General features: G+C 48.7%; 1 protein-coding gene across 2 annotated transcripts in view; it reads left to right on the plus strand.

The window, feature by feature from the left end:
• The window catches only part of DNAH10 (dynein axonemal heavy chain 10), a 712041-nt gene that overhangs the window by 336787 nt on the left and 350262 nt on the right, over positions 1 to 24992 (plus strand). For both annotated transcript variants that reach the window (XM_063964569.1, XM_063964570.1), the window contains 2 exons: positions 1243 to 1412; positions 14114 to 14265. In XM_063964569.1, coding sequence (XP_063820639.1) covers positions 1243 to 1412; positions 14114 to 14265 — 322 coding nt within the window. The remainder of the gene's footprint in view (positions 1 to 1242; positions 1413 to 14113; positions 14266 to 24992) is intronic.

The following is a 24992-nucleotide window of genomic DNA, read 5'->3' on the forward strand; positions in this document are numbered from 1 at the left end:
GGGAGGACATCCCTTGCAGAAACTGGAACATCTGCTGCTGCACAGCCTCTTGACCATCCAAGCGGGAGACCAGATTTTGTAAGGCCCCTGACCCCACACTCTGACCACCGTCCGAGTCCATCGTTCCTGAACTTACTGTCAGGTTCGGTTTTACTTGTTTCCCCGGAGGGGGCGCTAGTGGGTCAGTGGAGGTAGGATGGAAGAAGTGAGGAGGCTGGATTGGGTTTCTGCGCATCAGCGCAATGGTGTTTTATTAACATAAAAGTTCACACAATAAGGCAGCAGAATAACGTGCAGGAATAAACAATAAAAAGTATGCAATGGAAATGGTGCAGCTTGGAAGCTGAGAGTCTATGGAGGAAATGGTAATGATGGATAAGTTCACTGGTGTGAGAACCAGAATGGTTTAAACCGTGGAGCCAGCAGAGATGGTAATAAATGTGTAGCAAACCTGGTAGCAGATGCAGGAGACTCAGATGGAAGTCCACAGTGTAGTTCGTTAGGCACAGGCAGCTAGCAAGCTGCTTCACAGGTGAGGTGATGGAATGCACCTGGAGAGAGTCTCTACTGCTGAGGCTGAAGCACACAGTGGTTGTAGATAGGTGTGGAGCCAAATACAAATGCAGGGATTGCTGATGCTTGTAGTTCCACGGAAATGCAGGAAGGTAACCAGGAACACGGAGGTACAGGTAGGTAACCAGGAACACGGAGGAATCCAGGCACATGGGTCGCAGGAGTGACACAAAGTTCAGGACAACCACAGGCTCACCCTGCAGCTCCTGATATACCCCCTGGTGTGCAGACATTGGTTGGAGTGGGAAAAGGAGGTGCGGCCAAGCTCCGGATTGGCCGCCGTACTCTGACCGATGGAGACTGTCATGGCGGCGCCCATGCCGCGGCCCGGCGGGAACGCGGCGTGCTCACACGCCCGCTGTTACAGGAGCGTTCCTAGGCCCAGGATGACGTCTGGCGGCAGAGGAGCGGACGACAGCAGAACGTAGGGACCCCGGACGGAGTCCGCACCGACGGACAGATGTGGCTGTGGTGAGTCGATTCCTGACATATCTGCTGCAGTCAGCCTATAAAGTGACAATAACTAGATCTCAGCTGTGGGTTGTCCTGACGTTCTGTATGCAGCAGCTTCAGACTGCATCACAAATGGAAGAACACCTTTATGTTTCTTTTTTCTGTTATTGTCATTTATTTTATAAAACAATACAAATGACCTAATGATTTTTGCAGGATGTTGACCAACTGAAAGCGGACACTGATTATAAAAATGTCCACTACGCTGTGAATTTTGCCCCTGAACTGCAAGAAATTATAATGGAAACAAAACACATGGAGCAGCTGGGTTTCTCTGTTGGTGAATTGCAAAGAAATGTAGCACTACAAGAAGACAAGTTCTTAAGGTATTACGGTATTGCAATGCTTCACTTTCTGTGTATTTTGATGTTTTAAATATATATACCACGGACGTACAGAAATGTAAATGGTTGAGGAGGCGCCCTGTAGTACCAGAGCCAGATTTACACACAATATATGAGCCAAAGAGTTCATGTGGGCATCATACACAGGTGCAGCAGTATATACTGCTGGAAATTTGGTGAGTTTTGATTAGAGATGTCCGGAAAGGATAGGCAGGGGAGGCACTGCCTCACCTACCATAGACTTTTTACTCTAGAGTTGCGACTATAAAAATCATTAGAATAATACAAAGGAGATATTTATAATATATTCTTTGTATTTCTCTTACGTCCTAGAGGATGCTGGGTACTCCGTAAGGACCATGGGGAATAGACGGGCTCCACAGGAGACATGGGCACTAAAAAGAACTTTAGGTATGGGTGTGCACTGGCTCCTCCCTCTATGCCCCTCCTCCAGACCTCCATTTAATACTGTGCCCAGAGGAGACTGGGTGCATTACAGGGAGCTCTCCTGAGTTTCCTGGAAAGAAAGTATTTTGTTAGGTTTTTTATTTTCAGGGAGCCTGCTGGCAACAGACTCCCTGCACCGTGGGACTGAGGAGAGAGAAGCAGACCTACTTAAATGCTAGGCTGTGCTTCTTAGGCTACTGGACACCATTAGCTCCAGAGGGAGTCAGAACGCAGGTCTCCCCTAGCGGTTCGTCCCGGAGCCGCGCCGCCGTCCTCCTTGCAGAGCCGGAAAATAGAAGCCGGGTGAGTATAGGAAGGCAGAAGACTTCAGAGGCGGCAGAAGACTTCAGATCTTCAGTGAGGTAACGCGCAGCGGTAGCGCTGCGCGCCATTGCTCCCACACAGAACACACACAGCGCACACTGTTGGGTGCAGGGCGCGGAGGGGGTGGGGGCGCCCTTGGCAGCAATGTATTCCTCTAGGACTGGCTGTAAGTAAATATACACTTATTTGTGTGTTTTGGTATCCCCGCCAGTTGGTTCAAAGAGCGGGACCGAAGCCCGCCACTGAGGGGCGGGCCTTCCCCCTCAGCACTCACCAGCGCCATTTTCTCCACAAGCACACGCTGAGAAGCTGGCTCCCCGGACTCTCCCCTGCTGATCACCGGTGACAGAGGGTTTTAAAGAAGGGAGGGGGCACATAATTTGGCACAGTGAATATACAAATAGCGCTGTATCTGGGTAATTTTTTTGTCCAGGGTTATTGGCACTGGGTGTGTGCTGGCATACTCTCTCTCTGTCTCTCCAAAGGGCCTTGTGGGGAAACTGTCTCCAGATAGAGTCTTCCCTGAGTGTGTGGTGTGTCAGTACATGTGTGTCGGCATGTCTGAAGCGGAAGGCTCTCCTAGGGATGAGGTGGAGCGCATGAGTGTGGTGTCTCCGTCGGCAACGCCGACACATGACTGGATGGAAATGTGGATTATTTTAAATGCAAATGTGAATTTATTGCAAAAACGTTTGGGCAAAGCAGAGTCCAGGGACAGTACAGAGGGTCATACCCTGCCTTTCCCTATGTCACAGGGGCCTTCGGGGGCTCAAAAATGCCCACTTTCTCCGGTAGTTGACACTGATATCGACACAGATTCTGAATCCAGTATCGATTATGATGATGCGAGGTTGCAGCCAAAATTGTCAAAGAGTATTCATTATATGATTATTGCTATAAAGGATGTGCTGCATATTATAGATGACCTCGCAGTGCCTAATCCAAAAATCCACATGTTTAAAGAAAAGAAGCCTGAGGTTACTTTTCCACCTTCTTTTGAATTAAATGAGTTATTTGAAAGTGCTTGGGAAACTCCAGACAAGAAACTGCAGATTCCCAAAAGGATTCTTATGGCGTATCCTTTCCCGATCAAGGACAGGATACGGTGGGTATCCTCCCCAAGGGTGGACAAGGCGTTGACGCGCCTTTCCAAAAAGGTGGCGCTGCCGTCTCAGGATACCGCTGCCCTCAGGGATCCTGCGGATTGCAAGCAGGAAACTATCTTGAAGTCAATTTACACTCATAACGGTACCTTACTCAGACCAGCAATAGCATCAGCCTGGGTTTGTAGCGCTGTTATAGCGTGGACCGATACCTTATCTACTGATAGGGATACAATGGATAAGGAAACTATTTTATTGACCCTGGGCCATATTAAGGATGCGGTCCTTTATATGAGAGAGGCTCAGAGGGATGTAGGCATACTGGGGTCCAGAGCGATTGCTATGGTGATTTCTGCCAGGCGAGCACTGTGGACCCGACAGTGGACTGGTGATGCCGATTCAAAACGGCATATGGAGGTTTTACCTTACAAGGGTGAGGAATTGTTTGGGGAAGGTCTCACAGACCTGGTTTCCACGGCTACTGCAGGTAAATCAACTTTTTTACCTTATGTTTCCTCACAGCCTAAGAAAGCGCCACATTATCAGATGCAGTCCTTTCGGTCGCATAAATCCAAGAGAGCTCGGGGATCTTCCTTTCTTGCCAGAGGTAAGGGCAAGGGGAAAAAGCTGCCAACTACAGCCAGTTCCCAGGAACAAAGGTCCTCCCCGGCTTCTACTAAATCCACCGCATGATGCTGGGGCTCCGCGGGAGGAGTACGTTCCTGTGGGGGCACGTCTTCGTCTTTTCAGCCAAGTCTGGGTTCACTCTCAGGTGGATCCTGGGCAATAGACATTGTTTCCCAGGGGTACAAGCTGGAATTCGAAGAGGTGCCTCCTCGCCGGTTTTTCAAATCGGCACTGCCGACTACTTCCCCAGAGAGGGAGGTAGTTCTGGCAGCAATTCAAAAGTTGTGCCTTCAACAAGTGGTGGTCAAATTTTCCCCGCTTCAGCAGGGGATGGGCTATTACTCAACCCTGTTTGTGGTCCCGAAACCGGACGGTTCGGTCAGACCCATTCTGAATTTAAAATCCTAAAACCTATACTTGAAGAGGTTCAAGTTCAAGATGGAATCGCTCAGAGCGGTCATCGCTAGTCTGGAAGGGGGAGATTATATGGTGTCCCTGGACATAAAGGATGCATACCTTCATGTCCCCATTTATCAACCTCATCAGGCGTTCCTGAGATTTGTGGTGCAGGATTGTCATTACCAATTTCAGACGTTGCCGTTTGGGCTTTCCACGGCCCCGGGGATTTTTACCAAATTAATGGCAGAGATGATGGTGCTCCTGCGCAAGCAGGGTGTCCCAATTATCCAATACTTGGACGATCTCCTGATAAAAGCGAGATCGAGAGAACGATTGATGGACAGCGTATCACTCTCCCTGAGGGTGTTGCAACAACACGGTTGGATCCTAAACCTACCAAAGTCACAGTTAGTTCCAACGACCCGATTGCCTTTCTTAGGCATGATTCTGGACATGGAAGAAAATAGGGTTTTTCTTCCAAAAGAAAAGGCCCAGGAACTTCAGAGCTTGGTCAAGGACCTGTTGAAGCCAGACAGGGTGTCGGTACATCACTGCACTCGAGTGCTGGGAAAAATGGTGGCGTCTTACGAGGCCATACCATTCGGCAGGTTCCATGCCAGGACTTTTCAGTGGGACCTTATGGACAAGTGGTCCGGGTCACATTTACAGATTCATCAGATGATCCGCCTGTCCCCCAGGGCCAGGGTGTCTCTCCTGTGGTGGCTGCAGAGTACTCACCTTCTAGAGGGTCGCAGGTTCGGCATCCAGTACTGGGTTCTGATGACCACGGACGCGAGCCTCCGAGGATGGGGAGCAGTCACAAAGGGAAAAAACTTCCAAGGTCTGTGGTCAAGCCAGGAGGCTTGTCTACACATCAACATTCTGGAATTAAGGGCCATATACAACGGCTTTCGTCAGGCGCAGACCTTACTTCAAGGTCTACCGGTTCTGATTCAGTCAGACAACATCACAGCAGTGGCTCATATAAACCGCCAAGGCGGCACAAGGAGCAGAGTGGCAATGGCAGAAGCCTCAAAGATTCTTCGATGGGCAGAGAGTCATGTAAGCGCTCTGACAGCAGTCTTCATTCCGGGAGTGGACAACTAGGAAGCAGACTTCCTCAGCAGACACGATCTGCATCCAGGAGAGTGGGGACTTCATCAGGAAGTCTTCGCAGAGATTGCAAGTCAGTGGGGACTGCCTCAGATAGACATGATGGCTTCACGTCTCAACAAGAAACTTCCGAGATATTGCGCCAGGTCAAAGGACCCTCAGGCGGTCGCAGTGGACGCACTGGTGACACCGTGGGTGTTTCAGTCGGTCTATGTGTTCCCTCCTCTTCCTCTCATCTCAAAAATACTGAGAATCATAAGACGAAGAGGGGTTCAGGCCATTCTCATTGTTCCAGATTGGCCTCGAAGGGCCTGGTATCCGGATCTGCAGGAAATGCTCACAGAAGATCCGTGGCCTCTTCCTCTCAGGGAAGACCTGTTACAACAAGGGCCCTGTTTGTTCCAGGACTTACCGCGACTGCGTTTGACGGCATGGCGATTGAACGCAGGATCCTAGCGGAGAAGGGCATTCCGGAGGAGGTCATTCCTACTCTGATTAAGGCTACGAAGGCGGTGACATCGAAACATTATCACCGTATCTGGAGGAAGTATGTGTCTTGGTGTGAAGCCAAGACTGCTCCTCCGGAAGAATTCCATCTGGGCCGTTTTCTCCACTTCCTGCAAACTGGAGTGAATTTGGGCCTAAAGTTAGGCTCCATTAAGGTTCAGATTTCGTCCCTATCCATTTTCTTTCAAAAAGAATTGGCTTCTCTTCCGGAAGTCCAGACTTTCGTGAAGGGGGTGCTGCATTTCCAGCCTCCTTTTGTGCCTCCGGTGGCAACTTGGGACCTTAACGTGGTGTTACGGTTTCTTAAGTCTCACTGGTTTGAACCGCTTCAAACAGTGGAGTTGAAGTATCTCACTTGGAAAGTGGTCATGTTGTTGGCCTTGGCTTCGGCGCGGCGAGTGTCGGAGTTGACTGCTTTGTCTCACAAAAGCCCTTATCTGATTTTCCATGTGGATAGAGCTGAGTTGCGGACTCATCCTCAATTTTTGCCTAAGGTGGTTTCTTCTTTTCATATGAACCAACCTATTGTGGTGCCTGTGGCTACAAGGGACGTGAAGGATTCCGAGTCCCTGGATGTGGTCGGGGCATTGAAAATTTATGTTGCCAGAACGGCTCGGGTTAGGAAAACAGAGGCTCTGTTTATCCTGTATGCAGCCAACAAGGTTGGTGCTCCTGCTTCTAAGCAGACTATTGCTCGCTGGATCTGTAACACGATTCAGCAGGCTCATTCTACAGCTGAATTGCCGTTACCGAATTCGGTTAAGGCCCATTCCACTAGGAAGGTGGGCTCTTCTTGGGCGGCTGCCCGGGGCGTCTCGGCGTTACAACTTTGCCGAGCAGCAACTTGGTCGGGTTCAAACACTTTTGCAAAATTCTACAAGTTTGATACCCTGGCTGATGAGGACCTAATGTTTGCTCATTCGGTGCTGCAGAGTCATCCGCACTCTCCCGCCCGTTTGGGAGCTTTGGTATAATCCCCATGGTCCTTACGGAGTCCCCAGCATCCTCCAGGACGTAAGAGAAAATAAGATTTTAAACCTACCGGTAAATCTTTTTCTCGTAGTCCGTAGAGGATGCTGGGCGCCCGTCCCAGTGCGGACAACATCCTGCAAGACTTGTATATAGTTGTTGCTTACATAAGGGTTATATTTTTCAGTTGGATCAGTTTTGGACTGATACTGGTTTTGTTTCATACTGTTGACTGGTTCGTATCTCCCATGTTTTACGGTGTGAATGATGTGGCTGGTATGAATCTTGCCCTTGGATTTACAAATCCTTTCCTCGTACTGTCCGTCTCCTCTGGGCACAGTTTCTCTAACTGAGGTCTGGAGGAGGGGCATAGAGGGAGGAGCCAGTGCACACCCATACCTAAAGTTCTTTTTAGTGCCCATGTCTCCTGTGGAGCCCGTCTATTCCCCATGGTCCTTACGGAGTCCCCAGCATCCTCTACGGACTACGTGAAAAAGATTTACCGGTAGGTTTAAAATCTTATTTCTCTGACGTCCTAAGTGGATGCTGGGGACTCCGTCAGGACCATGGGGAATAGCGGCTCCGCAGGAGACAGGGCACAAAAGTAAAAGCTTTAGGATCAGGTGGTGTGCACTGGCTCCTCCCCCCATGACCCTCCTCCAAGCCTCAGTTAGATTTTTGTGCCCGGCCGAGAAGTGTGCAATCTAGGTGGCTCTCCTAAAGAGCTGCTTAGAGTAAAAGTTTTGTTAGGTTTTTTTATTTTCAGTGAGTCCTGCTGGCAACAGGCTCACTGCATCGAGGGACTTAGGGGAGAGAAGTGAACTCACCTGCGTGCAGGATGGATTGGCTTCTTGGGCTACTGGACACCATTAGCTCCAGAGGGAGTCGGAACACAGGTCTCACCCTGGGGTTCGTCCCGGAGCCGCGCCGCCGACCCCCTTGCAGATGCCGAAAAGTGAAGAGGTCCAGAAACCGGCGGCAGAAGACTTTTCAGTCTTCATAAGGTAGCGCACAGCACTGCAGCTGTGCGCCATTGTTGTCAGCACACTTCATAGCAGCGGTCACTGAGGGTGCAGGGCGCTGGGGGGGGTGCCCTGGGCAGCAATGATAGTACCTTATTCTGGCTAAAAATACATCACATATAGCCCCTGGGGGCTATATGGATGTATTTAACCCCTGCCAGGTCTCAGAAAAACGGGAGAAGAAGCCCGCCGAAAAGGGGGCGGGGCCTATTCTCCTCAGCACACAGCGCCATTTTCCCTCACAGAAATGCTGGTGGGAAGGCTCCCAGGCTCTCCCCTGCACTGCACTACAGAAACAGGGTTAAAACAGAGAGGGGGGGCACTTATTTGGCGATATGACTATATATATTAAAATGCTATAAGGGAAAAACACTTATATAAAGGTTGTCCCTGTATAATATAGCGTTTTTGGTGTGTGCTGGCAAACTCTCCCTCTGTCTCCCCAAAGGGCTAGTGGGGTCCTGTCCTCTATCAGAGCATTCCCTGTGTGTGTGCTGTGTGTCGGTACGTGTGTGTCGACATGTATGAGGACGATGTTGGTGAGGAGGCGGAGCAATTGCCTGTAATGGTGATGTCACTCTCTAGGGAGTCGACACCGGAATGGAAGGCTTATTTAAGGAATTACGTGATAATGTCAACACGCTGCAAGGTCGGTTGACGACATGAGACGGCCGGCAAACCAATTAGTACCTGTCCAGACGTCTAAAACACCGTCAGGGGCGTTAAAACGTCCTTTTACCTCAGTCGGTCGACACAGACACGGACACTGACTCCAGTGTCGACGGTGAAGAAACAAACGTATTTTCCTTTAGGGCCACACGTTACTTGTTAAGGGCAATGAAGGAGATGTTACATATTTCTGATACTACAAGTACCACAAAAAAGGGTATTATGTGGAGTGTGAAAAAACTACATGTGGTTTTTCCTGAATCAGATAAATTAAATGAAGTGTGTGATGATGCGTGGGTTTCCCCCGATAGAAAATTATTGGCGGTATACCCTTTCCCGCCAGAAGTTATGGCGCGTTGGGAAACACCCCTTAGGGTGGATAAGGCGCTCACACGCTTATCAGATACGGCCGCCCTCAAGGAGCCAACTGATAGGAGGCTGGAAAATATCTTAAAAAGTATATACACACATACTGGTGTTATACTGCGACCAGCGATCGCCTCAGCCTGGATGGGCAGCGCTGGGGTGGCTTGGTCGGATTCCCTGACTGGAAATATTGATACCCTTGACAGGGACAGTATTTTATTGACTATAGAGCATTTAAAGGATGCATTTCTATATATGCGAGATGCACAGAGGGATATTTGCACTCTGGCATCAAGAGTAAGTGCGATGTCCATATCTGCCAGAAGATGTTTATGGACACGACAGTGGTCAGGTGATGCAGATTCCAAACGGCACATGGAAGTATTGCCGTATAAAGGGGAGGAGTTATTTGGGGTCGGTCCATCGGACCTGGTGGCCACGGCAACAGCTGGAAAATCCACCTTTTTTACCCCAAGTCACATCTCAGCAGAAAAAGACATCGTCTTTTCAGCCTCAGTCCTTTCGTCCCCATAAGGGCAAGCGGGCAAAAGGCCAGTCATATCTGCCCAGGGATAGAGGTAAGGGAAGAAGACTGCAGCAGGCAGCCCATTCCCAGGAACAGAAGCCTTCCACCGCTTCTGCCAAGTCCTCAGCATGACGCTGGGGCCGTACAAACAGGTGCGGTGGGGGGTCGTCTCAAGAGTTTCAGCACGCAGTGGGCTCACTCGCAAGTGGACCCCTGGATCCTACAAGTAGTATCCCAGGGGTACAGATTGGAAATTCGAGACGTCTCCCCCTCGCAGGTTCCTGAAGTTTGCTTTACCAACGTCTCCCTCCGACAGGGAGGCAGTATTGGAAACAATTCACAAGCTGTATTCCCAGCAGGTGATAATCAAAGTACCCCTCCTACAACAAGGAAAGGGGTATTATTCCACACTATATTGTGGTACTGAAGCCAGACGGCTCGGTGAGACCTATTCTAAATCTGAAATATTTGAACACTTACATACAAAGGTTCAAATCAAGATGGAGTCACTCAGAGCAGTGACAGCGAACCAGGAAGAAGGGGACTATATGGTGTCCCTGGACATCAAGGATGCTTACCTCCATGTCCCAATTTGCCCTTCTCACCAAGGGTACCTCAGGTTCGTGGTACAAAACTGTCACTATCAGTTTCAGACGCTGCCGTTTGGATTGTCCACGGCACCCCGGGTCTTTACCAAGGTAATGGCCGAAATGATGATTCTTCTTCAAAGAAAAGGCGTCTTAATTATCCCTTACTTGGACAATCTCCTGATAAGGGCAAGGTCCAGAGAACAGTTGGAGGTCGGAGTAGCACTATCTCAAGTAGTTCTACGACAGCACGGGTGGATTCTAAATATTCCAAAATCGCAGCTGTCTCCGACGACACGTCTGCTGTTCCTAGGGATGATTCTGGACACAGTCCAGAAAAAGGTGTTTCTCCCGGAGGAGAAAGCCAGGGAGTTATCCGAGCTAGTCAGGAACCTCCTAAAACCAGGAAAAGTGTCAGTGCATCATTGCACAAGGGTCCTGGGAAAAATGGTGGCTTCTTACGAAGCGATTCCATTCGGCAGATTTCACGCAAGAACTTTTCAGTGGGATCTGCTGGAAAAATGGTCCGGATCGCATCTTCAGATGCATCAGCGGATAACCCTGTCTCCAAGGACAAGGGTGTCTCTTCTGTGGTGGCTGCAGAGTGCTCATCTACTAAAGGGCCACAGATTCGGCATTCAGGACTGGGTCCTGGTGACCACGGATGCCAGCCTGAAAGGCTGGGGAGCAGTCACACAAGGAAAAAATTTCCAGGGAGTGTGATCAAGTCTGGAGACTTCTCTCCACATAAATATACTGGAGCTAAGAGCAATTTACAATGCTCTAAGCTTAGCAAGACCTCTGCTTCAAGGTCAGCCGGTATTGATCCAGTGGGACAACATCACGGCAGTCGCCCACGTAAACAGACAGGGCGGCACAAGAAGCAGGAGGACAATGGCAGAAACTGCAAGGATTCTTCGCTGGGCGGAAAATCATGTGATAGCACTGTCAGCAGTGTTCATTCCGGGAGTGGACAACTGGGAAGCAGACTTCCTCAGCACGACCTCCACCCGGGAGAGTGGGGACTTCATCGGGAAGTCTTCCACATGATTGTGAACCGTTGGGAAAGACCAAAGGTGGACATGATGGCGTCCCGCCTGAACAAAAAACTGGACAGGTATTGCGCCAGGTCAAGAGACCCTCAGGCAATAGCTGTGGACGTTCTGGTAACACCGTGGGTGTACCAGTCGGTGTATGTGTTCTCTCCTCTGCTTCTCATACCTAAGGTACTGAGAATTATAAGACGTAGAGGAGTAAGAACTATACTCGTGGCTCCGGATTGGCCAAGAAGGACTTGGTACCCGGAACTTCAAGAGATGCTCACAGAGGACTCATGGCCTCTGCCGCTAAGAAGGGACTTGCTTCAGCAAGTACCATGTCTGTTCCAAGACTTACCGCGGCTGCGTTTGACGGCATGGCGGTTGAACGCCGGATCCTAAGGGAAAAAGGCATTCCGGAAGAGGTCATTCCTACCCTGGTCAAAGCCAGGAAGGAGGTGACCGCACAACATTATCACCACATGTGGCGAAAATATGTTGCGTGGTGTGAGGCCAGGAAGGCCCCACGAAGAAATTTCAACTCGGTCGATTCCTGCATTTCCTGCAAACAGGAGTGTCTATGGGCCTCAAATTGGGGTCCATTAAGGTTCAAATTTCGGCCCTGTCGATTTTCTTCCAGAAAGAATTGGCTTCAGTTCCTGAAGTCCAGAAGTTTGTCAAGGGAGTACTGCATATACAACCCCCTTTTGTGCCTCCAGTGGCACTGTGGGATCTCAACGTAGTTCTGGGATTCCTCAAATCACATTGGTTTAAACCGCTCAAATCTGTGGATTTGAAATATCTCACATGGAAAGTGACCATGATGTTGGCCCTGGCCTCGGCCAGGCGAGTGTCAGAATTGGCGGCTTTGTCTCACAAAAGCCCATATCTGATTGTCCATTCGGACAGGGCAGAGCTGCGGACTCGTCCCCAGTTTCTCCCTAAGGTGGTGTCAGCGTTTCACCTGAACCAGCTTATTGTGGTACCTGCGGCTACTAGGGACTTGGAGGACTCCAAGTTGCTAGATGTTGTCAGGGCCCTGAAAATATAGGTTTCCAGGACGGCTGGAGTCAGGAAAACTGACTTGCTGTTATCCTGTATGCACCCAACAAACTGGGTGCTCTTGCTTCTAAGCAGACGATTGCTAGTTGGATGTGTAGTACAATTCAGCTTGCACATTCTGTGGCAGGCCTGCCACAGCCAAAATATGTAAATGCCCATTCCACAAGGAAGGTGGGCTCATCTTGGGCGGCTGCCCGAGGGGTCTCGGCTTTACAACTTTGCCGAGCTGCTACTTGGTCAGGGGCACACCCTGGCTGAGGAGGACCTGGAGTTCTCTCACTCGGTGCTGCAGAGTCATCCGCACTCTCCCGCCCGTTTGGGAGCTTTGGTATAATCCCCATGGTCCTGACGGAGTCCCCAGCATCCACTTAGGACGTCAGAGAAAATAAGAATTTACTTACCGATAATTCTATTTCTCGTAGTCCGTAGTGGATGCTGGGCGCCCATCCCAAGTGCGGATTGTCTGCAATACTTGTACATAGTTATTGTTACAAAAATCGGGTTATTATTGTTGTGAGCCATCTTTTCAGAGGCTCCGCTGTTGTCATGCTGTTAACTGGGTTCAGATCACAGGTTGTACAGTGTGATTGGTGTGGCTGGTATGAGTCTTACCCGGGATTCAAAATCCTTCCTTATTGTGTACGCTCGTCCGGGCACAGTATCCTAACTGAGGCTTGGAGGAGGGTCATGGGGGAGGAGCCAGTGCACACCACCTGATCCTAAAGCTTTTACTTTTGTGCCCTGTCTCCTGCGGAGCCGCTATTCCCCATGGTCCTGACGGAGTCCCCAGCATCCACTACGGACTACGAGAAATAGAATTATCGGTAAGTTAATTCTTATTATTTTCATATATTTTATACAGTCAAAACTCTGGTTTAAACGTTAGTATGGCAGGAAAGTCTCTGCCTCATCTGCCTCACCCCACCGCACGTCACTGATATCTACTGTATATGTCACTTTAGGTACTTTACCACTAATGAATTTATCATTATTGTCTAATTTTAGTTAATGGCAAAGCTTACTCCATAAACAGCCACACTGCCGGTCATATGTGTGATACTTGAATGATGTTGCTTACTAACACACAGGTATCTGTAATGTTTAAGAATAACTGTATCCTGGTCATTGGATTCTGTGGGAAAGAAGGCATAGGTTACCTGTACTGTATATCTCTTCATATTTCTCTTCAACATTAATGGTTGTTAATGAGGTTACCATTAAATATCAACATCTTTATGTAGTATGTGAGAATGTTATTGACTAGTTTACATGTCATTGTTTTTTTCTTTGGGGACCTGGTTAATTACAGTAGATAAACACAAATGATTTTCAGAAAGTGAAATTGTATCCTTTGCCCCACATTTAGGGGTATATTCAATTGAAGTCGAAAACTGCCGGCTGTCGAAAAGACGTCAGTTTTCGACTTTTTAAGGTCGAATCCTGATTCGACCTATTCAATATTTCCCTAAATAGCTGCCGATCCACGTGCTTGTGTCGAAATGGGGCCAAGTCCGACAGGTTTTGGCCCCCTTTTTCGACCATCTCCGTCTGACATCAAAATGATGTCGGACTGAGATGCGGACCCAGAGGAGGCGAGGGGGGGCGAGCCACAGGGAGATGGGGGACAGTCGGCGGGCATAAAGGGAGATCAGCGCTACAGTAGCGCTGCAGCTGGATGTCACTCACCCGCCCGACCTCACGGCAGCTTCCACCTGGCTCCAGCATGCCCCCCCCCCCCCCCCTTCTCCTCCTCTGTGTCCCATCTAAATTCGACTTGAAAAAGTCGAATTAAGATGGGATTGAATTGGGGTTGTCGGATCCATTCTGACAAATACATGTCGGAATGGATCCGACTTTAATTGAATATACCCCTTAGACTTTTAAAATTGGTCAGACAATTTGTGATAATGTAAACACTTTTATAGGTACATCGATGACATGAAACAAATTCTGGGTTCTTATGCGAAACTGATGGAGTCTTTGAATGAAGCCGAAACACAGCTGCTTAATAACCACATTCACGACCTTTTAAAGGTTTTTAGATCTGGATATAGAAGACTGAATTGGAATTCATTAGGTAACTTACTTCACATTAACACATAAACATTTTTGTTTTTGCTTTCCACATCATCTTGTACTTTTGATGGTTAAGACTGCCGATACAGCCCCTGAAACTTATCTTTCATCCTATGCTTCCCCTAGTACTGTCCATGTCATAAGTGTTCCACCCTTCTGAGACGGTAAAAAGAAAAAATCCCACACGGGACAAAAACTCATATATCACAAATGGTAACCAGAAAAGTTCGCACATGAAAGAAGCCCACACGAAAATTGCACACACAAAAAAATCCACAGTCATATTACAATTTCCCTGTGGGATTTTTCATAATGGGTTTTTATCATAGCACCATTTGACACTATTTGCTTGTTCATCATTGGGTACAGCATCCTCTATTGATGAAAACTGACTTGTAATATTGTTTTGTACTTATGGTTGCCTGTTGTATATTGTGTTTTATGCTCTGTTACTGTTATTTTGCAGTATTTTATGTTTACTACCTTGTACTGTGCTGCAAGGCGCCTTGTAAATAAAAGATAATATCAGTGTTGTGGATACTGGTGAAAAATGGTCATGCCCTTTAGTATCATTTTAAGGGGTTTGGATACAGAAGAAATGAAAGCTACCAGTAAATGTGCCTGAACTGAGACCAATATTAAATGACAGCTTGGTGGTATACAACAAATATCAGGGAGAAACCAAGAACATCCTTGATGAAGAAAACTACCAGGATAATATGCTGCATAGAACAAAATGTTTTAGTAATCTCAGTAGTTCATACCAGGGGTAGAGAACTAAGTAGCAGATTCTATTACATTCCAATTTATCTGTTCCCCTGGTAACAAGCTTCCACAGGTTCAAATGAAGATAAAAACTAGTGATGTTGAACTGGCCCAGATGGTCATGTACACAAACATTGGCCCTCATTCCGAGTTGTTCGCTCGCAAGCTGCTTTTAGCAGCTTTGCACACGCTAAGCCGCCGCCTACTGGGAGTGAATCTTAGCTTATCAAACTTGCGAACGATAGATTAGCAAAATTGCGAATAGACACTTCTTAGCAGTTTCTGAGTAGCTCCACACTTACTCGGCATCTGCGATCAGTTCAGTCAGTTTCGTTCCTGGTTTGACGTCACAAACACACCCAGCGTTCGGCCAGACACTCCTCCGTTTCTCCAGCCACTTCCGCGTTTTTCCCAGAAACGGTAGCGTTTTTTCGCACACACACATAAAACGGATAGTTTCCGCCCAGAAACACCCACTTCCTGTCAATCTCATTACGATCACCAGAACGAAGAAAAAACCTCGTAATGCCGTGAGTAAAATACCTAACTGCATAACAAATTTACTTGGCGCAGTCGCACTGCGGACATTGCGCATGCGCATTAGCGACTAATCGCTCCGTTGCGACAAAAAAATAACGAGCGAACAACTCGGAATGACCCCCATTATCAATATTGTAATAGGCCCACGTTGGAATCTTCCTCTAAGGCAAGGGACAGAATGTGATTGGCTCCGCATATGTAGTCACTCATGAGTGGCTGTATTTGCAAGCCACCATGGAAGTCTGTTTTACCTTAGGGTATGCTTGTTGGAGACCGAGATCCGCACCGATCAGCAAAGCTTTTGAGCCTCTCAGGATCCAATGGGTCCCTCTCCGCTCATACCACGTCCGCAGCTCAGGCTCTTCAGTTCTTTGTTTGGTGCCAGCAAGAGCTGGTCACCAGTGAACAGTGAGGCTGCATGATGCAGCCAAAACTTTTAAAATGTTGTTTTTACTTTTCTCATACGTCCTAGAGGATGCTGGGGTCCACTTCAGTACCATGGGGGTATAGACGGTTCCGCAGGAGCCATGGGCACTTTAAGACTTTTCTAGAGTGTAAACTGGCTCCTTCCTCTATGCCCCTCCTCCAGACCTCAGTTTAGAAAATGTGCTCAGGCAGACTCGTCACACTCCAGTGGAGCTCTACTGAGTTTCACTGAAAAGACTTTGTTAGGTTTTTTATTTTCAGGGAGACTGCTGGCAACAGTCTCCCTGCTTCTTGGGACTTAGGGGGAAGAAGTAGGAACCAGCTTCCTAAAGAGTTTCATGGCTCTGCTTCTTGCTGAGAGGACACCATTAGCTCCTGAAGGGTACTGAACACTAGCTGCGGCTATTCGCTCACTCCCACAGCACGTCGTCACCCCCCTAACAGAGCCAGAAGTCAGAAGACGCGTGAGTATTATTACCGGAGATCTGCAGAGGGACCTCCGGTTATTGTGACGGCTCAAGGTACCGCGCAGTGAGTGGGAACGCTGCGCGGACATGCTATCCATACACAGCGCACAGCAGGGTGTAGGGCGCGGGGGGGGGGGGGGTGAGGGGTGCCCTGGGCAGCATGAAAACCTACTCTGACTGGCAAAAAGGTAGCATATTGGGCCGTGGCACAATCCTACACCCCCGCCAGTATAAATATTACCTCATGTTTGCAGAGGAAAAACGCGCCATTGCAAGGGGCGGGGCTTCCTCAGGCAGGCAGCACACTGCTCAGCGCCATTTTCTTCCAGCAAAAAGCAAGGGAAGAAACGCTGATCCTCCTCTCAACTTATGATTTTAGTATCAGAGTGCAAAAAGGGGGGGAAAGTGTATATTGTGGTATTATAACCTATTATTGACAATATATATATAGAGCGGAAAGTCTCTGTGTACAAAGTACACGACACAGGGATTTTGGATTTAAGCGCTGAGTTGTGGACTGGCAATGTTTTTCTGTGTCCCTCTGACAGATTTTACTGTGGGTCTGTCCCCTATAGCCCCGGAGTGTCTGCGCTGTGATTGTGCAGGTGTGTGACATGTCTGAGGCAGGGAGCTCTCCCTCTGTGGGAGCCATGTTAGGGACACAGAGTTGTAATGTGACACCAAGAGCCTGACTGGGTGAAAGATTTACGTGATAGTGTAAATCATATCAGTAAGAGATTGGATAAGTCTGAGTCTCGTGCAGAAAACTGAAAATAATCTGTTGAAGAAGTGATTTTTAATAGTTCTGCCTTTCATCCACAGGGGACCCCTCTGGGTCAAATAAAGTAGTATGAACTGATACCGACACGGACGCTTATTCCTGTGTCGACACTAGTGATTCCAGGGTAATAGGTCCATAAGTTAGCGAAAAACATTCAAAACCCTCATTTCTCATACGTCCTAGAGGAAGCTGGGGATGCTTCAAGAACCATGGGGTGTAGACGGGATCCGCAGGAGACATGGGCACACTATAAGACTTTGAATGGGTGTGAACTGGCTCCTCCCCCTATGCCCCTCCTCCAGACTCCAGTTGGATTCTGTGCCCAGTGAGACTGGATGCACACTGAGGAGCTCTCCTGAGTTTCTCAGAAAAATACTTTATTTAGGTTTGTTATTTTTAGGGAGACAGGCTACAGGCTCCATGCATCGCGGAAGTGAGGGGAGAGAAGCAGACCTACTTCTTAAGAGTTCAAGGGCTCTGCTTCTTAGGCTACTGGACACCATTAGCTCCAGAGGGTTCGATCACTACGGTACGCCTAGCTGCTTGTTTCCAGAGCCGCGCCGTCGCCCCCTCACAAAAGCCGGAAGATAGAAGCCGGGTGAGTATGAGAAGACAGAAGACTTCAATGACGGCAAAAGAGGTACCGCGCAGCGGCCGCGCTGCGCGCCATGCTCCCACGCTTATCACGGCACTGCAGGGCACAGGGGGGGCGCCCTCGGCAGCATGAGACCTCAGATCAGACTGGCATGTATAGTAACAGTGCTCCGGGCACTAGTTCAGGGACCCCCTCTAGTATAATCACTATTTTGAGCGGGACTGAAGCGCGCCATGTAGGGCAGATCTCTCTCTGTGTCCCTTTTGCAGGCTTTATTGTTGGTCTGTCTCCTATAGCCCCAGTGTGCTTGTGGCTGTCGGTACGTGTGTATCGACATGTCTGAGGCGGAATGCTCTTCCCAGGAGGAGGCTGGAGTGGGGACAGAAAATACTGTGAGAGTGGCTGTGTCGGCACCGCCGACGGATGATTGGGTGAATATGTTGAGTGTTTTAAATGAAAATGTGACAAAATTGACTAAGAGATTTGATAAATCTGAGTTTAAGAACCAAACATGGAGAAAATCCATGGACGATGCTTTGTCACAGACCCAGACCCCTTCGGGGTCGCAGAAACGTGCATTTACCCAGATAGTAGATACAGATACCGACACGGACTCTGATTCCAGTGTCGACTATAGTGGTGCCAGATTACATCCAAAACTGGCTAAGAGTATTCGGTACATGATTGTGGCGATAAAGGACGTACTACATATTACTGAGGACCCTGCTGTCCCTGATACAAGGGTCTGTATGTTTAAAGGAAAGAAACCTGACGTAACGTTTCCTCCCTCTCATGAACTGAACACACTTTTTGAAATGGCTTGGGAAAATCCGGACAAAAAGATTCAGGTTCCCAAAATAATTCCAGTGGCATATCCGTTCCCCTCTGGGGACAGGGAAAGGTGGGAGTCAATCCCCACGGTAGACAAAGCTTTAGCGCGTCTATCCAAAAAGGTGGCGCTTCCGTCCCCTGACACGGCAGCCCTAAAGGATCCTGCGGATCGTAAGCAGGAAAATACACTAAAATCCATTTATGTCACTACAGGGTCGCTACTCAGGCCTGCCGTTGCTGCGGCATGGGTGAGTAGCGCTATTGAAAAGTGGGCAGATAACTTGTCATCTGAGGTAGATTCCCTAGACAGCGATGGTGTACTTTTGACTCGGGGTCACATCAGGGACGCTGCAGCATATTTAAAAGAAGCTGTAAGGGATATTGGCCTTTTGGGTTCAAGGGCCAATGCCATGGCGGTCTCTGCAAGGAGAGCGTTGTGGTTACATCAATGGAATGCTGATGCTGACTCTAAGAAGGTGATGGAGGCTCTACCGTTTAACGGTAGGGTTTTGTTTGGCGACGGCCTCACTGACCTGGTGTCTACGACTACCGCGGGTAAGTCTTCCTTTTTACCTTATGTCCCTGCACAGCAGAAGAAATCGCCTCACTATCAGATGCAGTCCTTTCGGCCCAATAGATTCAAAAAAGGACGTGTGTCCTCCTTCCTTGCTGCAAGGGGGAGAGGTCGGGGAAAAAGGTCACAAGCTGTGGCAAGTTCCCAGGAGCAGAAGTCCTCTCCGGCTTCTACCAAATCCACCGCATGACTCTGGGGCTCCGCGGGAGTCCGCACCAGTGGGGGCACGTCTCAAGCTCTTCAGCCAGGTCTGGGTACACTCGGACCTGGATCCCTGGATAGTAGACATTGTAACCCAGGGGTACAAGTTAGAGTTTCAAGACGTGCCCCCTCACCGATTTTTCAAATCGGCCTTGCCAGCTTATCTTCCAGAAAGAGAGATAGTAAGCGCTGCGATACTAAAGTTGTGTCAAAATCAAGTGATTGTCACGGTACCCCCGTCTCCACAGGGGGAAGATTTTTATTCGAGCCTGTTCGTGGTCCCGAAGCCGGATGGCTCAGTCAGACCGATTCTAAACCTAAAATCCCTCAGTTTCTTTCTGAAAAGATTCAAGTTCAAGATGGAGTCTCTGCGAGCAGTGATCTCCAGTCTGAAGGAGGGGGATTTTATGGTGCATACTTACATGTCCCCATATATCCTCCACATCAGGCTTACCTAAGATTTGCGGTGCAGGGTTGTCATTACCAATTTCAGACGTTGCCGTTTGGTCTATCCACGGCTCCGAGGATTTTCACCAGAGGAATGGCGGAAATGATGGTTCTATTGCGCAAGCAGGGAATCACAATTATCCCGTACTTGGACGATCTCCTCATAAAGGCGAGGTCCAAGGAGCAATTGTTGAAGAATGTTGCCCTTTCACTGACGATTCTGCAACAACATGGTTGGCTCCTAAATTTGCCAAAATCACAGTTGGATCCAACGACACGGCTGTTGTTCCTGGGTATGATTCTGGATACAGAATTGCAGAGAGTTTTTCTTCCAGTGGAAAAAGTTCTGGAAATACAGAACATGGTAAAACAGATTCTGAAACCAGCAAAGGTGTCAGTTCTTTGCAGCACTCGGTTGCTGGGGAAGATGGTGTCGGCCTACGAGGCCATTCCGTATGGCAGGTTCCATGCCAGGGTGTTTCAGTGGGACTTGCTGGACCAGTGGTCCGGGTCTCACCTGGACATGCACCGGAAAATAATTCTATCTCCCAGGACCAGAATTTCACTTCTGTGGTGGCTGCACAGTTCTCACCTTCTGGAAGGACGCAGGTTCGGGATTCAGGACTGGATCCTGGTGACCACAGATGCAAGCCTCCGAGGCTAGGGAGCAGTCACACAGGGAAGAAACTTTCAGGGAAAGTGGTCAAGCCAGGAAGCTTGTCTACACATAAACATTCTGGAATTAAGAGCCATATACAACGGCATCTTCTTCGAGGTCTGCCGGTCTTGATTCAGTCAGACAATGTGACAGCAGTGGCATACATAAACCGCCAAGGCGGAACGAAGAGCAGAGCGGCGATGACATTCTGGAATTAAGAGCCATATACAACGGCATACCGCAAGCAGAACATTTTCTTCAAGGTCTGCCGGTCTTGATTCAGTCAGACAACGTGACAGCAGTGGCGTACATAAACCGCCAAGGTGGAACGCAGAGCGGCGATGGGCGAGGCCACGAAAATTCTTCGCTGGGCGGAAAAGCAGGCCAGCTCTGTCAGCGGTCTTCATTCCAGGAGTGGACAACTGGGAAGCAGACTTCCTCAGCAGACACGATCTCCATCCAGGAGAGTGGGGTCTTCATCAAGAGGTCTTTGCAGAAGTGACAAGTCATTGGGGAGTTCCTCAAGTGGACATGATGGCGTCCCGCCTCATCAAGAAACTTCAGAGATATTGTTCCAGGTCAAGGGACCCTCAAGCGATAGCGGTGGACGCCCTAGTGACACCGTGGGTGTTTCGGTCGGCCTATGTGTTCCCTCCACTTCCACTCATTCCAAAGGTGATAAAAATTATAAGAAGAACAAGGGTTCAGGCGATCCTCATTGTTCCGGATTGGTATCCAGATCTTCGGGAGTTGCTCATAGAAGATCCCTGGCCTCTTCCTCTTCGGGAGGACCTGTTACGACAGGGGCCGTGCGTGTATCAGGACTTACAGCGGCTGCGTTTGACGGCGTGGAGGTTGAACGCCAGATCCTACCCCGAAAGGGTATTCCCAGTGAAGTCATTCCTACACTTCTTCAGGCTAGAAAAGAAGTAACGGCAAAGCATTACCACCGTATTTGGAGAAAATATGTCTCTTGGTGTGAATCCAAGAAGGTTCCTACGGAGGAATTTCACCTGGGGCGTTTGCTCCATTTTCTACAAGCAGGTGTGGAGGCGGGCCTAAAGTTAGGCTCTATTAAAGTACAGATTTCGGCCTTATCGATCTTTTTTCAAAAGGAATTGGCCTCTCTTCCAGAGGTTCAGACCTTCGTAAAAGGCTTGCTGCACATCCAACCTCCCTTTGTGCCCCCATGGGACCTTGATGTGGTGTTGCAATTCTTGCAATCACATTGGTTTGAACCCTTGTGCAAGGTTGAGTTAAAATTCCTTACTTGGAAAGTGGTCATGTTGTTGGCCTTGGCGTCTGCAAAGCGAGTGTCTGAGTTGGCGGCTTTGTCTCACAAAAGCCCCTACTTGATTTTCCATGCTGATAGAGTGGAGTTGAGAACTCGTCAGCAATTTCTGCCAAAAGTGGTTTCATCATTTCATGTTAACCAGCCAATTGTGGTGCCAGTGGCTACTGACGCCCTGGCGGAGTCAAAGTCTCTCGATGTGGTTAGAGCTTTGAAGATCTATGTCGCCAGAACGGCGCAGATTAGGAAAACAGAGTCTCTGTTTGTCCTGTGGGCTCCCAACAAGACTGGGGCTCCTGCTTCTAAGCAGACTATTGCGCGTTGGATCTGTAATACGTTTCAGCAGGCTCATTCTATGGCAGGATTGCCGTTACCGAAATCGGTGAAGGCCCATTATACCAGAAAGGTGGGCTCATCTTGGGCGGCTGCCCGAGGGGTCTTGGCATTACAGCTTTGCCGAGCTGTTACTTGGTAGTTTGATACCCTGGCTGAGGAGGACCTCTTGTTTGGTCAATCGGTGCTGCAGAGTCATCCGCACTCTCCCGCCCGTTCTAGAGCTTTGGTATAAACCCCATGGTTCTTGAAGCATCCCCAGCATCCTCTAGGACGTATGAGAAAATAGGATTTTAATACCTACCGGTAAATCCTTTTCTCTTAGTACGTAGAGGATGCTGGGCGCCCGTCCCAGTGCGGGCTGTATCTGCAGTTATTGGTTATAGTTACACACAGGTTGTGTTGAGTTCAGTTTGTGACTAATGTTGATCATGCCGTTGCATGTGTTGTTGTTGAATGCCATGTTGTATGGCGTGTTAGTGGTGTGAACTGGTATGTATCTCACCTTAGTTTAAAATAATTAAATAAATCCTTTTCCTCGAAATGTCCATCTCCCTGGGCACAGTTCCTATAACTGGAGTCTGGAGGAGGGGCATAGGGGGAGGAGCCAGTTCACACCCATTCAAAGTCTTATAGTGTGCCCATGTCTCCTGCGGATCCTGTCTATACCCCATGGTTCTTGAAGCATCCCCAGCATCCTCTACGGACTAAGAGAAAAGGATTTACCGGTAGGTATTAAAATCCTATTTTTAGCTATAAAGGAGGTATTAGAAGTTACGGGGCCCCCTCCTTTACCACAGGAGCAGGCTTACTTTAGTAAAGAAGTAATGTAACTTTCCCTCCACCTCATGAGCTGAACAGTCTCTTGGAGGGAGTCTGGTTTAACCCGAAAAGAAATTTCAGATTCCCAAAAGAAGTCAGACAGCTTAGCTTTTTCCATGCAGAGGACAGGAAAAGGTGGGAGTCACCCCCATTTTAGACAGTGCCCTGTCACGGTTAAAGGAAAAAGGTGTTTTTTCCCTGCGCCTGGGACGGCTTCACTTAAGGAGCCGGCAGAACGCAAATTGGAGTCTACGTTGTAATCTATTGATGATGCCAATGGGACACTACTCAGGCCTTCTACCATTGCCTGTGCGTGAGTGAGTGGTGCTATTGAAAAGTGGTCAGAAAACTTGTCATTAGACATTGACACAATAGATAGAGACGAGATACTCCTAACGTTAGGTCATATCAAAGACGCTATTGCGTACATGCTAGAAACCATGAAAGATATTGGTCTCTTGGGATCAAGAGCCGCTACCATGGCAATCTCAGCACGGAGGGCATTGTTGTGGATTTGCCAATGGAAGGCTGACGCAGATTCCAAAAGGAATATGTAGGCTCTCCCGTATTAAGGTGAGTCCTTATTTGGAGATGGGTTGGATGCTTTAGTCTCTGCGGCTACCCCAGGTAAGTCGACATTCTTGCCTATTGCTCCTGTGCTGGCGAAAAAGACACATCACTCTCAGATGAAGTCATTTCGGCCCAAAAATTACAAAAAAGGGTAAAGGTTCCCCTTTCTTTGCGGGTAAAGAAAGGGGAAAAGGAAATAAAGTCCACAGCGTCTCCAGGATCACAGGAGCAGAAATCAACCTCTTCTCCTGCCAAATCTTCAGCATGATGCTGCGGCTCCCTTGCGGGAGTCTGCTCAGGTGGGGGCACGTCTGAAACTCTTCAGTCAGTTCTGGGTTCAATCTGGCCTAGACCCGTGGGTCATACAAATAGAGTCCCACGGGTACAAACTGGAGTTTCAAGACATTTCCCCAGGCCGTATTTTCAAATCGACCTTACCAGCTTCTATCCCAGACAGGGAAGTGGTGGCAGCAGCAATACAAAAATTGTGTCAGGATCAAGTTTTTGTCCTGGTTCCCTTGTTACAACAAGGAGAAGGGTTTATTGCAACCCTATTCGTGGTTCCGAAGCTGGATGGCTCGGTTATACCGATTCTAAACCTGTATACTCTGAATCTCTTCCTGCAAAGGTTCTAGTTCAAGATGGAATCCCTGAGGGCAGTGGTTTCCAGTCTGGTGGAGGGGGACATCATGGTGTCAGTAGACATAAAAGATGCCTACTTACACGTTCCCATTTATTCTCCACATCTGAGATTCGCAATACAGAATTGTCTTTACCAATTTCAGATGTTGCCGTTCGGACCTTCCACGGCACCAAGGGTTTTCACCAAGGTGATGGCAGGAGATGATGGTCCTCCTTCGACAACAAGGTGTCAATATAATTCCTGACCTGGAAGATCTCCCTATAAAAGCGAGATCCAGGGAAAAGTTGGTGCAGAACATGGCACTCTCCCTGACGGTACTTCAACATCACGGTTGGATCATAAGTTTTCCAAAGTTACAATTGTCCTTTCTGGGGATGATACTGGACACAGAAGTACAGAGGGTATTTCTTCCAGTAGAAAAGGCTCTGGAAATCCAGAGAATGGTCAAACGAATTCTGAAACCAACAAGAGTGTCGATTCATCAATGCATTCGGGTGTTGGGGAAGATGGTAGCGGTCTACGAGGCCATACAGTTTGGCCGATTCCATGCCAGAGTATTCCAGGGGGACCTGTTGGACAAGTGGTCCGGATCCCACCTACACATGCACCGGAAGATAATCCTGTCATCCAAAGCCAGAATTTCGCTCCTGTGGTGGCTACACAGTTCTCACCTACTAGAGGGACTCAGGTTCGGGATTCAGGACTGGGTCCTAGTAACCACGGATGCTAGTCTCCGAGGCTGGGGTGCAGTCACACAGGGAGAAAGCTTCCAAGGAAGATGGTC

Source organism: Pseudophryne corroboree, chromosome 1 (assembly GCF_028390025.1).
Source record: "Pseudophryne corroboree isolate aPseCor3 chromosome 1, aPseCor3.hap2, whole genome shotgun sequence".
In the NCBI taxonomy this organism is placed as follows: Eukaryota; Metazoa; Chordata; class Amphibia; order Anura; family Myobatrachidae; genus Pseudophryne; species Pseudophryne corroboree.